General features: G+C 46.8%; 1 protein-coding gene across 1 annotated transcript in view; it reads left to right on the top strand.

Annotated features, from left to right (window-relative positions):
• The window catches only part of TCOF1 (treacle ribosome biogenesis factor 1), a 39,248-nt gene that overhangs the window by 17,877 nt on the left and 7,241 nt on the right, over positions 1–14,130 (top strand). Inside the window, exons 9-15 of the mRNA XM_053377024.1 lie at positions 4–190; positions 3,485–3,636; positions 5,154–5,387; positions 6,128–6,419; positions 7,391–7,479; positions 11,057–11,264; positions 13,498–14,022. Coding sequence (XP_053232999.1) covers positions 4–190; positions 3,485–3,636; positions 5,154–5,387; positions 6,128–6,419; positions 7,391–7,479; positions 11,057–11,264; positions 13,498–14,022 — 1,687 coding nt within the window. The remainder of the gene's footprint in view (positions 1–3; positions 191–3,484; positions 3,637–5,153; positions 5,388–6,127; positions 6,420–7,390; positions 7,480–11,056; positions 11,265–13,497; positions 14,023–14,130) is intronic.

Below are 14,130 nucleotides of genomic sequence, written 5' to 3' on the forward strand. Positions count from 1 at the left end.
CAGAAATTGCAAACTCCTCAGCCTCCCGCTGGAGCCAGACAAAATCAGATTGATAAGCCAGGCACCCCGGCGAAAGCTGTGTCGAGTGCTTTGAAGGGGAAGGAGACGGAGAGTGAGAGCAGCAGCAGCTCATCTGACAGTGAGGAGGAAATGATTCCTCCAACACAACATAACCTGCCACCTCCTTTCGGTAAGAAGCCCCTGGTTTTCATTGGTGCTTGGGGGCCTCTTGTTTTCAGCTTCTCTGTAAAATTTCTTTGCCTGAGCATTGGGGGCTCCGGAGTAACAAACAGCTTCCCTAAGGGTAAAAGCGCGCGCACCCACACCCACAAAATGCGCTCTGAAGTGCCAAAACACAGGAACAGATGCCAATTATTCTGAAACTGATGTGAGGAACTTGTCAGTGTTCCAATTCTGTATTTGTTTTGTTTCAGAACATACTTCCAAATTGGCTGAAGGAACTGTACTTTTGGGGGGGGGGCTGCTCATTGTTTCTGGTTCCTCGTAGCGTTTGCCAAGCAGATCCATTTCTGAGTGATGAGCTCCCCTTGGAGGCTGAAGAAAATAGCCAGTAAAAGTGGCTTCATGCTTCTTAAGCTATTCATAAAGGAACGTTGTTAGCAGCTATGAAACCCTCTCTGGAATATTCTTTGCTTTGCTGCTTCTGTGAAGTTGAAAGACTTGGTGTGAAACCATCTTAAGTCATGGGAGGAAACCAGCGTGACAGCTTGCAGAGCCAGGGAGAGCTTTGTATTCAGTTTTTGTGACTGGGAATTTTTGTACACAGCTATCACTTTATTACTCCACACCAATGGTTTTCAGCCAGTGTGCCATGGCACCCTGGGGTGCCTTGAATGATGGTCAGGGGTGCCGTGGGCAACACTGATCTCCATCCCTCTTTCCTTCCCTCGCCCCTCTGGTGCCCTCTTGCATCTCTGCCTCCCAAAGGTTTACACAGCTGTTTGTTGCAGCAGCCCTGGCTACAAGCTCCCCAGGCGAATGGTGCCTCTGGAACTGGCTAGGGGGTGTTTCCCAGGCCCCTGTGGGACAGTGCGAGGAGTGAGGAGGGTTAGCCATCCATCCATCCATCCCTGTGGTACAGCATGAGCCTACACTGGATATCTCTATGTTCAGAGACTGTTTTTCAGCAAATGCTATGCCCCAAATTGCCTAGCAGGTCTCACTGTTTCATAACACGAGCAGTAAAAAATATGCCTGGAATCTTACAGTGATGAAGGAGGAGAAGCCCTGAGGGACTAGATGTTCTCCAAAATTTTGACATTCCTGTAGAAGCTGCCTCTTTCCATGAAATAATAGAACCCACTGTAAGATGTTCTGTTGCAATGTAAACCCGAGAATTCAAGGACGCTTAGCAACAGAAAAAGCTATGGAAGCATGTGTACCCTCTCTTTGGGCCATTCTGTGGTCTTTTTGAAAGCTTATTTCATGCAAAACCTTAAAAATGAGAGATCGAGCATGTTGCACCCAGCGGACAGACAGAATGGGAGATTTGGCATAGGGCAGCTCAAGTTCTGGTCTTCCCTCACCCATCAAATAGCTTTGGGCAAATTCTTGGCCTAACTTTACATTTCAGTGTTGCTTAAAGATAAAATGTGTGTAACTTCAGTGCATACCACTGGAGGTAGGTTGGGACACAAATGTAGTGACATAGTACAGTGGAACCTCAGTTTTCAAAGGTAATCCATTCCGGAAGACTGACTTCTGAAACATTTGAAAACTGAGGATCAGCGGGTGGTTGGCAAAATCCATTGAAAAAATGGGAAAACACACAGCAGAGGCCGTTCGACTTCCAAGGCACATTCAAAAATGGAAGTAATTACTTCCGGGTTTTTGGCGTTCAGGTTCCGAATCGTTCAGCTTCCGAGACGCTCGAAAACCGAGGTTCCAGCAGCATGCTTGAATGGTGTATATTATTTAAACGTGTGCTGCACTGACTACTGCTTGGTGCCTTAAAACCATCACCTCTCATCTTTCAAAGCATGGGTTGCATCCGTTGCTAGGCCTACACAGAGTAGACCCATTGAAATGACTAATTTAGATCCATCAATGTCAATGTTTACTCTGAAACATAATTTCTATGTTTACTTTGAGTAAACCATGGCTGAATGTGACCTTGTGTGAGTTATTAGGATGTCTTGCATGGCTCTTAGTCTTTTCCCTGCTACCCTTTGGCACCAGCACACAGGAGGCAGGAAGCTGCCTTATCCAAAGTCAAGCTCTTCGTCCATCTTGCCCAGCATATTTTACTCTGACTGGCAGCAGCTCTGCAGAATCTCCAGCAAAGTACTTTTCCCCATCACCTGCAGCAAAAGATGGAACCCTGGACATTCTGTATGCCAAGCAAGTGTTTCCCACTGAACTATGACCCCTTTCCCTGAGTTAACATGCATTTGCAATGCCTTTCTTTTTGCCACCCTGATCATGGAAAAGAAGAGTGTGTGAGGTTTTAATGGAGATATTGGGAAACTTCCCCCACAATGCTATCATGTTTGGTCTATCTGAACTAACTGTACAAAGATGAGGCATTACTGTACTGCATGGCTTGGCTATTTTGTTTTTTTCCAGGGAGCTTAGACCAGCTAAAGGTTAAAGGAATTGTCCTTCAATGAGTTCTCTTTTCAATTGCAGTGCAATGGATTTGCTTTTTTAAAAAGGCTTGCATCTAAAAATCTTTCTCCCCTGCTTGTAGGTTTGACAGGCTTTGTAGTTTGGGGAGGGGGAATACCAGACAGCAGCTTATCTGTCACCAGCAGGTAGCTGCTAATAAGATCTAGACTTCACGGCTGCAGGCTGGATCCCAACAGACTTCCTGACATATTTGTCCAGAAGCTGGAGAGCAAGATGTTTCTTGGTTCGGGGACCATGAACTGTGGTGATCTCCAATTCCTTCCTGTTTTTCTTCAACCAGTACTAGGAAATCACCAGCAAGCACTGACATGACCTTTCCAAGAGAGCAGCAGCTGTTCCTGAAGTCTGTGTTTCACTTCCTTTCTGTTCCTTTTTTCATTTAAGAAGAAATGGCTGCAGCCACAGGTCCAGAGTGCATGAGCTCCTATCTACAGATGAAGCTATCTTATCATAAGAAGCTGCCTCAATACCAAGTCAGGCCATTGGCTTATCTAACTCAGTATTGTCCACAACAGATGGGGAACCTGTGGCCCTCCAGGTGTCACTGAACTCCAGTTTCCGCCTCAGCCAGCATTGCCCAATGGTCAAGGATGATGGGAGTTGTAGTCCGACACTATCTGGAGGGCCTAATGTTCCTGGACTGCAATGACCAGCAGTGGCTCTTTAGGGTTTAGGGCAGTGGCTCTTTAGGGAAATTGTTCTCAGCCCTACCTGGAGACACCAGGGATTGAACCTGCGACCTTCTACCTGCAAAGCATATGCTCTGGCACTGAGCTGCAGCCCCCTTAAGCTTTAACCCACTGAGCTGTTGTCTCACCTCCTTATTTCCTTTTAGCAACCAAGGCAAACGCTGCACCTCAGGTGGTGTCTGCTGCAAAGTCCCTGCCCCCACCAGGAGGACCACTTCAGAAGGCCCAGGAGAGTGAAGACAGCAGCCAGGATTCTAGCGATGAGTCTGACTCTGAAGAAGACAAAGTGTTCACCCAGGTAACTGAGAAAGCGAGGAGGGCAGCAACTCCCACCTGTATAACTCCGGCTGTGCTTCGCATCCTGGTCCTAAGTTCATGGTTGCTTGCTTTGCAAAGCTTGAGGCGTGTGCTTGCGTCTGGTGTGTTCAGAACCATTTTTTTAGAATATAAAAAGAAAGCCCTGAAATTTGCTGATTGGCTGTTTAGCATGGAATGAGGATGAGGATCTGGAATTGGCCTCCTGCTTCTGAAAATCTGACGAGTGGGACACTGGCTTCTTCAAAAGATCTGGCGTTGAGATTATGAAGGGGTTGCTGTGTGTGCAGGGCCCCTTTTGCTCACAGTTGCTCATTCAGGTAACGGACTGTGTGCACTCACAGCCCCTAGCTATAGATATGGGCATTTGTGTTTACTCAACGGCTGTGCCATTCAGCTTAGGCTGTGGGACACAGAGTGAGTATGAAGTGGTCGTGGTCGGCTAGGAACACTCCTCTGGCCTTGAGGTTGCATGGAGCTCTACCTAGTGCTTGCAGATAGTTGGATTGCTTTTTTCTAGTAGCTTCATTGTCCCCTCCCTCCCCAAATCTCTGTTCCACATTTTGGATTCCAGATCTGCTTCTGAAAACAGTTCTAGGGCTTTCCACACGTAAAAGCCACTGTTCCTTGGAAGTCTCAAAAAAGAAGAAACGAGCAGGTGCTTAGGTAGAACCAGTGCAGGAGTTGCCAAGACTGTTCCTAGTGGTGAATAAATAAGTAGTTATTATTTTGCACAGCTGACAGATTTGGGTTTGTTTTTTTTAAAAAAAAGATTTTCATTAATCCAAGTATAACATATACATCACGGCTGAAGGATATAATACAATATATGCATGCTGGATACATAAAATATATTTTATATTATTGTGCCAGGTGTAGCATATTATGAAAAACACATGAAAACCCCACAAAAACTCCAGCCAGTGGTGCAGGTTGGGAGAGGCTGGTAACTAACAATCTGAATAGTATTTTGTCTGAAAACTAAAAATCTAAGGAAGGCTTGCAGCTTACATACAGGGTTGCAAAAAACAAAACAAAACACCATTCTGTTTCAAGATGTGTCTTCAATGCTCTAAGCATTACTGAAATGTACCCAAGCTAGCCATGTTTTATTTTTGTAAGGAGCTTTGGGTCAGTTTTGTTAGGAAAATGACTAATTATATATTATCAATAATAATAATGTCTGTTAATTGAGCACCATTACTATCATCTTGCTTCTTGGGGGAAGCAACTGCAGTCTTCTTAATGGAGGCTGCAATTAAACTTTTTATATTTAAAAAAAACACCTTAAAAATGTGAGGTGAATGGCAACATAAGGGCAAGTGGAAAGATGAAGCAGAAATTTAACAACAAAAAATAAATGTGCATGTTTTGTTATATGTTGTATTTGTTGTTTGGTAACCTAGACCTTCACAGAAATAAATTCCCTTGAGTTTCTATGCATATGGAGCTTCTGCTCTTCTCACAATCTAATTATGTAATAATCCTTCCTTTTCCTAGAAACCAGCTCAGGAAACTCAGAAACCCACACCCACTCCTGCGAAAACTCCAGCTGCAAAGATGGCAGGTGCCACATCAGGCAAAGCAGGCAATGCTCAGCCAGCAGGAAAAGTTGGGACAGCAAGCCCAATGAAGTCTGCAGCTGCCTCTCTCCAGAAAGCTGCAGAGAGCTCAGAGACTGACAGCTCTGATTCTTCAGAGGATGAGGTGGCGGCTGCAAAGCCTGTGAAACAGGTAAAAAGAGAATCCGTTCTGCTGCACAGAATCAAAGAGTGCAGCTGTACTAGTGGCTCAGACTTCAGGTGTGAAGCTGCCTGGTCCCCAGCGCTAATGACACCTTTCCCTTCTCAATAGCTTCTTGAGGCAGTGGTGATACAAGTGTCATAAGGGTCCATGGTGACTGTCATTGTCCATAGGCACTTTGGTAGGGCTGCTTTACTTCTCTCTGGCATGGATTTCCCTTGCCTTCCTCCCATCACCTCTGATCTTTCTTAAGTGATAGCACTTTACTGCCAATTATGTAAATTCTTTTCTTTTGTTTATTGCAACATTTATATCCCATCCTTCTAGTATAAACATGCCACTTGGGTGGCCCAAAACCTATAAAAATTACAAATCCATTAAAAAAAGTATAAAAATTACAAAAGAAACAGGGATCAGCCATTTTATCTCCCGATACCAGCGTTGGGAGTTGTTAATATAATAACGTGCTTTTTTAAAACAAAAAATAAAGATCAACTACTTGGGCTTCATTGTTGCTGGCCTCCTAAGGAATACCCAGTGACGGGGAATGAAGTTGCCCTGAAGATTTGCATTGTTCATACGTGATAGGTGGCAAAATAAACAAGAATCTTTGAACCTGCTTTCTTTAGGCATAAGAATAGTCGGTTAATTCCAAGAATGGCTGGTTGTGAAGTTTGCACCCTCTTCTTTTAACTTCTAATGGACATTTCTGATTTTGTATCTTCCTGCAGCCCCCCATTCATCCCTTTTTTCTGCCGAAAGCAGTAAAAACACCTGCTCCTCCAGGGAAGCGTGCACAGGCCAGCTCTAGTACACCCAACTCTGTTTCCACCAAGTGCCAAGGCCCTGCTGCAGTAACAACGGGGAAGGTGGAGCAGAGCTCCTCCAAGAAGCCTAAAGTAAGCCAGGCTCCGCCTGACAAACCCGATGGGATCCCTAAGCACAAGGGGAGTTCTGGAAGCAGCAGTTCCTCGGATAGTGAGGAGGAGGCATCGACAACCACCAAGCAGATCCCACAGCCTGGTAAGAGACGAGATGGGGGGGATTCTAGTCACCTTTGAATGTGGCAAGCACAGTGAAGAGATGCAACAAGACAGCAGTGCCCCTGTGAGAAGCTGAGAAGGATCCTAGCCTATTCATGGCATGTTTACAGAGGGTGTTTAGCCATCTGAAAGCCACAGCTTCTCACCTGGAATCTTGGATGTTGAGGGGATAGGCATTCTTGTTCATCCTTAGGGGTGCACCATGTATCCCAAGACTGAGCCAAGGAAATAGGTGATGAGGCTAAGCCATGACTCCAGTTAATCCTCCCCACCCTCAGTGGCTATTTCGCATTAGAAATTTGAGAGAGAGAGCGAGCGCACAATTGGCCAAGTCTCAATGGGAGAAATTCCTTGGTTATATCTTCATTTTGTCTTATTACAAGGGCACTAGAGAAGAACTTTATGGTTTTCCTTCTCACAGTGTTTTCTTGATCTCACAAGGAGATTTTCTTGTTTGTTTTTTTAATTAAAAAAATTGCCCTCAAAGAAACCTTAAGTATGCCAAATCTTCTTTAGGAGACTAGTTTGAGACGCGAGATGTGGAGCACTGTAAAATTTGGCACAATTCCTTTAGGAAATGTGGCCCCTAACTGGGCTGCCTGTGGTAATTCAAGTAGTCTTGAAAGTGGTCTGCCTCTTTGCTGGGCCCAAGGGTCACGTAGCTCTTGTCCCAATAACTCCCTCACTTGCCTACCTTGGGGGGAAAAGGAAAAGAAGTAAGGAAAGTTTGGTATTCCTATAGCACAGCTGAAGCAACCCCAGTGGCCATCACCTAAACTTCTATGTACCCTTTGCGGCAACTACCTTGGCAATGTTGGGGTGGGCAAACTCTGTGGGTAAAAGTTCATAAGGCTCTTGGGTTGGCACAGTTAGATGCTCTTTGTGTCGCAACAGTTTTGCAGCATTAGAAGTCTCACAGATGGCAGTTTTCCCTCTTTCTTTCTCTTTTAGCAAGCATACCACAGAAACAAGGAGTGGGGGAGAAGCCAGGGAGCTCATCTGAAGCGACCAGCAGTGATGAAGACCAGGAGGCTTCGCAGGTATTGCTTCCTTATTGATGGGGGCTGCATGCTGAGAAGACAGCTCTTAACACTGGCACACATTCCATTGGGCTGCATTTGATGTTTTGTCTTAATGGTGCATGTCTGCCCAAAGGATTTTTCAAGATGGATGGTAGTACTATAAGGCTTTGCCTCATAGCTATAAGTAATGCCAGCAAGGTGTGGATTTCACCATTCAGCTGCATGGTTATCTGCTGTTAACACCGTACAGACTGGAGTTTTGCTCACTTCAGCAGTCTTGGGCCTGGGGATCAGTCTTGAACCCCATCTGGAGACACAATAGCCCTGTCTCACAGTTTCATAAGGGAAGACTGCATTGAGCAAGAAGGGCATTTTACTGGTCTTGTAAATGCATCAGATGTTAAGTGTGATTGGTAAAAATAGTTCTTACAGCTGCTTACTCAAGCCTGGTGAAGGAAGGTCTCCCCTATCTGCAAGCTGGTGAGGGAGGCATGCAACTAGATAAGAAATGTAAGGTTATATTAGTGCAGAACAAATGGGTTCAACGTTTATTGATATGGTATTGTAGTCATGACCAAAAGTGATAATTTTTTAAAAAATGTTTCCAATTTAATGTAAAACAAAAAGAAAGAAGAAGCTGCTTTAAGGATAATTTGTTGTTTCAGGACATAGTTACAGTACTCAGGAACAGCACTTGGGGTCTGTAGTGACCCCCAGTCTTAAGTTGGACCCGATATCATAAGCCCGTGATAAGATGCACTGTTTTCTTGAACTTAAAGTGGCTTTTAAAATAATGATATTTAAACCTCCTTATGCCTATAATATAAAGCTAATTTGTTTAAATGAGGGTTTTCACCATACTGATACTATCTGGATGCCTAAAATTTTGGCGTTTCGGTGTTTCTTTTCCTTTCAGGCTGACCCAGTGGTTTTGTGAGGTGGTTTTATTTTGTTTGTAAATGACAAAAAGTGCTCCTTCATTGTAAGATAAGTGCATGGGGTATGAAAGGGAAGAGATTGGGGGTGAGGGAGGCATGCAACTAGATAAGAAATGTTATGTTATATTAGTGCAGGACAAATGGGTTCAACATTTATTGCACGTTTTATATTAAAAATTGGTATTGACATTACTCATAAGAAAACTGAGAATAGGAATAGGTTCAGCAAAGGTGTCGTCATCTTAAATGCACCTGCTGAACGGAATGAGAGGGGCTTCCTGGAAGTAGAATCTTGATTATATCTGTGTCTGACCTCATGTTAACCTGCCCTGCCTGATTAAGGGAGAGGTCCAGGGTGAAACTGCAGGGCTATGCAACGGTTAAACAAGGGGCGCTGTGTTAGGCAAACGGCAGCAATTCTTTATTTGCAATTTAAGCCATGTCTAAGCTATAAAATGTCCTTTTATGAGCAGCATATAGTATGAGCTGTACATCTGCAACGCATTAGACTTGCATGTGAGCCTGGGAGTGTGGTAATGGTCAGCAGCCTCCCCTATGCGTGCTTAACAGGGAGAGAACAGAGAAGCAAATTTACTGCGTGTGTTGTAAACCCATAAAATACTGGCATAAATGCTCTCTCTCTCCCCCGCTGCCTCCCAATAGGGGGAATGGAAGCATTGGACAGGTTTTTCTGTCCCTGTGCCTTTCTCCAGCTATGCTTCCTCCAGAGCCTGTGAGCTGCTTCTTTGCTTCTACCCTCACTGGGGCAGGCAGGGGCGGGACTCGTCGTGTGTTTTCCTTCACGGGCTCATAAGAGGCAGAAAATGGGGCTGTGAAGGAGGGAATGACCTGGGCTTGCTTTGAACAGGCAGCAGTCACTTGAGAGGGTGCCACTCTGCACATGTTCAGAGGCATCAACTTTCACCACCCTTTTCTACTGACAACAGTAGAACTTAATGGTTTAAGTAGTAGGATTCAGCTTGTTATGAGCAGAACTCTACCGATAAAGCAAATTTCTGAACATGTCAGCCTCTGCAAGTCATTTTGTCATTCCAGTGGGTCCTAATGGTCACAAACAATTACATACCATCCTTTGGGTATAAATCTTCTTCTGCAGAATGAATGGGTTTGAGCATCGTCAATTTTAGATACATATACATACTCCACAAACAGCTGGGGCAAGGTGGAGGTGAGTGTAGACAGTACAGAGCTAGAGGGGCCATCAGGCAGCTTCATATAATCAGGCCGCTCTGTGCCACCAGATCACCAGACACGCCCTCAGATCTGCCATGCAAGGAGTGCAGCCGTCTGGCTTGCCTAGAGTGGACTAAAGAAGAGCCTCAAGAAGTAGGGTTGGTGGAGGGAGGAGAGAGAAAGAAGGGTTTCTTCCAGAAATGAAGCACCAAGGTTTGTGTGTGTGTAATTTTACCAGAATAATGGGGAGCTAAGGTAATCCCTCTAGTCCACAGACTGCATGCCACTGAATCATCTTGGAAGCTTGGGGGGGGGGAGATGCTAGATCCTTTTGGAGGCATGTTTTTTGTGATGATGGTGCAGATGATCCCGGGTCCCAGCGGGCTTAAGGCTGGTCATAACTCTACCTGAAAGCTTAATTCACTAATATGTCCTTGTACATAGCACCCCCACCTCCCTGCAAAACTTTTTCCTCCTCCTGGAGGAATTAGCAACCTAACTGGTCCATAAGTCAAGGGTTGAGCATCTGCTTTGCATGCAGAAAGTCCCAAGTTCAATCCAGCCTGCAACCCTGGAGAGCTGCTGTATAGACCAGGAGGAGCCAACTCGGTATCCTGTAGATGGTGCTGGACTACAACTCCATCATCTCTGGCCATTGGCCATGGGAGCTAGGGCTGATGAGAACAGGAATCCAATGACCTCTGGTCTAGACTCAGCTGAGCCAGATGGACCCAATGGACCCAAAGGCCTATGTTCCTGTTGTCTTCTCAAAGGCAGGTGGGGCTCGTCAACCTTGGAAGGTAGCCCATCTAGGAGAAGGAAAACTCTGATCCTAAACCCCTGGGAGAAGAAAGGGCTAAGGAGTAAATTACACAAATCTGGAATGGAGTCTCTAAGACAGTTGGATGGATCCTTGTATGCCTCCTTCCAGCAACTCCTGCAGCCAAGCTGCTGCCAAGCATAGTGCTCTGCTTTCATTTGGACAACATCAGCGAGGTTGAGAGTGGGGTCTTGCCATCTGGGCAGTCCAGGACTTCATACACACAGCCCAGGCTTATGCCCCGGGGAAGTCACTTCAGTGCTGCTAACGCAGCAGTTGGACTTCACTCCCAGACACACACCCCATTGTCTCTCGAGACAGGCGGATGGCAACATGGCATTGTCTTCTCAACCTGCCCTGACATTTCCTTGCTCATGCTCTCCCCACCTTCCACCAATGCTCTGATGCCTCATTAAAATTAAGAGAAACAGAGGTTGAAGAACCACATTCCTGGATTCTCACCTGTCAGTATTGCAGCAGGACTATGAGAAAGTATCCAGTTAAGTGGCTACCCGGTGGTGATTTGTAAGGTACTACTTCCATGCTCTTCAGCTTGAAGACGGATAGCAGCATCCCTCAATAACTTCCAGTTCCTAACTTGTGTATGTGTTCTCTCTCCTCCCCACCCCCTGCCCTCCTCTAGTCCCTCTTAAAGGGCTTCGTGGGCCCTATAAAGACCCCGCTGCCCACTCTGCCGAAGGGTGCCGCTCCTGCGCTATCCAAACAGAGTTCCAGAAAAGCTGCCTCTGCTCTTCGTGGTCCTCCCATCAGCATGGCTTCTGGCGACAGCTCTTCCAGTGACAGTAGCGACTCGGACGCCGATGCTAAGGAAAAAGTTGGGCAGAAGACAGGTTAGTCTTGGAGGGTGAATCCTTACAGAAGGCCTGGAGGAGAGGAATGTTCAAGTAAATCAGTCATGATGTGATATGGGCACAGGTCCACTTGTCCCAACCTCCTGAGAGCTCTCATATTCAGCACAAATTTCTCAGCTTGGGGGGTGGACAGGCGGAGGGGTTCAAGCAATGAGTCTCAGCTGCTGCTTTTGCCTCCTCCCAAACTCAGTGTGGCATGAAACTTCTGAGATCTTCTGAGGGAGAGGGTATAGCAGCCATGGGTTTCTGCATGGACGTATTTAGTGACTGTCCTCAGGTGGGTGGGGACAGTATTTTGCACTGAAGGGTTAACCCCATGCAGTGTGTCTGTTCTTAGCTTGCACGCCATAGCCGTAGCATCACCCTTAAGGTCACTCATCTGAAGACGGCAGCTGTGTTCTGAAGTGTGGCATAGGGGGTCTGTGTCACATGAGATAATTAGCTCTTTTAACATCCCTAGGCTTAGGCAATTTAGGGGGCTCTGCCCTGTTTTTGACCAAAAAGGTGGTTTTCAGAAGCAAGTGGGGGGAAATCTCTTCTAAAAAGCTAAAAATTTAGCACTTTGGAGTCATGGTGTCTGAAGTGCAAGGCTTCCGTTTGTGTCCTGGGATTCTGTAAAGTTCTGTGACCAAGAACATGAATCGTTAAAATAAGGGCTAGTCGGCACAAGCAAGTCTTCTGCTGCCACCTGTTGGACATCCGTCAGGAACACATCAGGGATGCTTTTTGTGTGTGTGTGGTCTTATGAATCCCTTGGGCAGGACACCTGAAGGGAATAACTGATAGGTGTTGGATTTGTGGATCATTCCCCAGGGTTACTAGTGAGAGTAAGTGTGTCCTCCTACCTTTCCTCTTTTTGATTGCTTTCTTAAATTGTTATATGGCCAGCTAAATGAGCAAACTGTCACACAACGTAGCTGCTAATATACGAAAAAGACACTTTATTTCTTGCTGAATGCTGGCAAAACATGGGCTACAGGACGCTCTTGTTGACTGGGTTTGGACGCTATGATAAACTCTGGGTTTCTTCTGATGGCAGTCAGCCTAGGCAACCTCTGTCTTGTTTGGATTTGTTCACCCTCATCCAGTCCATTAGTGAAGACAGGCATCACTTTAGTACTAAGGCAGCTTCCTTGGATTAGGCCTGGGCGATATATCAGTATGAGGGGCAGACCGCGATGACAGTTTCACTCAGCGGTATATCGCTGGTGAAACCACCGCCTTCCGAGTCCTTCTGCTGCCAGCGCCAAGGGAGAAACAAGCTGCAGCTGGAGGCAGAGGGACTCAGAAAGCCGCAGTTTCACCAGTGATATACCGCTGAGTGAAACCGCCATCGTCTGCCTTCATACCAGCAGAGGGAGAGACAAGCTGCATCAGCGAGGTGCCATACAGCTTGTTCCTCCCTCTTCCTCTTTAAACTGCTTGGCTGAGGAGTGCGCCACTGCCCTCGCCACCAGCAGAAGCAGGATCGGGGCTGCTCAGCTGCTCATAACATTTCCCCCTTGAAGGGGGGCGGCTGTTGTTCCCCCTCAAGGGAGAAGTTCAAAAGATCCTCCACTTCGCCTCTGGCTTTTGGGAGCCAGCTGCGGGGTGTGGGCTCTTTTAGACACTCCTGAGCAGCAGGCTGGGGCCAGCTGAATTGGCCCCAGCCCGCAAGGCGTTGGGGTTGAAAGTGCCTCAGCTCCGGTGGTGAGAGTGGAGGCAGTTTCACCCCACGCCTTGCCGGCAGGAGCTAATGCAGCTTGTTTCAACATTGCCATGTTTGGTGGGTGATAAATCGCAATGTTGAAAACCCAACATTGCCCAGCCCTACCTTGGATTTAGGCGGAAAGCAGACATAGAGCTGGGTGTCATCAGCATAGCGGTAACACAGAAGCCCGAAACCCTGGATGATATCTCCCAGCAGTTTAATGTAAATGTTAAATAGCATGGGGGACAGAACCCTGAGGGACCACAGGCCAAAGGCTAAGGCTTCAAAGAGTCCCCCAGCACTACCTTCTGGCTTCGCCCCTCCATAAATTGGGCCTTTTTCTCCTGCTGTCAAACATTCAACAAGAAGCTTGGTTCCTAATTTGGTGCATGGCCTGATTTACCTCCCATGAGCCGCAGTGCTTTGGAAGTAGGAGGCACTGGAGAGGCATAAGCTTCTCCGCAGCTCGTAAGGCTGTCAAGAGCACTTGAGTCATTCTCTCTTTCAATGATGTTTCCACAGAGATTGGCCCATTACCCTCTTCCGGAAAGGAAGTGGCAAGGACCAAGGGGGCTAAGGGGGCCGCAGCAAGGAAAAAAGGAGCGGGAAGCGTCGGCTCCAAAGCCGCCTCTGCAAAGAAAGCTGCCGCAAAGGCCCAGAGCAACGGCAGCACCAAAAGGAAACCTGCAGGGCAGTTGCCACTCACCCTGCTGGCCAGCACTCAAACCGCACAAGTTGGCTCAGAGGAGGCCGCAGCCCAAGCTCCTGGTGCAGCTGCCCAGGGAGAGCCCCAAGCCACCCCTCTTGCGGCAGTCAAGCGTCCCAAAGCAACCAAATCTTCCAAGGCTGGGGCAAAAGAGAAGCCGTCCAAGAAGCGAAAGCTGGCAGCTGGGGATGCTGGGCTGGGCGAGCCGAAGGGAAAGAAGCTGAAAGCAAAGAGTGGCGTAGAGGTGCCGAAAAAGCTGAAGAAGAAGAAGAAAGACAAGTCTTCAACCGGCAGCGAAACACCAAAGAAAAAAGGCAGCAAAGAGAAGAAAGCTGATAAGAGTAAGAGCATCTCTCTCTCTCTCTCTCTCTCTCTCTCTCTCTCTCACACACACACACACACACACACACACACACACACACACACCATAAAATCCCAGGTGTCCCTTG

Source organism: Podarcis raffonei, chromosome 2 (assembly GCF_027172205.1).
Source record: "Podarcis raffonei isolate rPodRaf1 chromosome 2, rPodRaf1.pri, whole genome shotgun sequence".
Classification (NCBI taxonomy): Eukaryota; Metazoa; Chordata; class Lepidosauria; order Squamata; family Lacertidae; genus Podarcis; species Podarcis raffonei.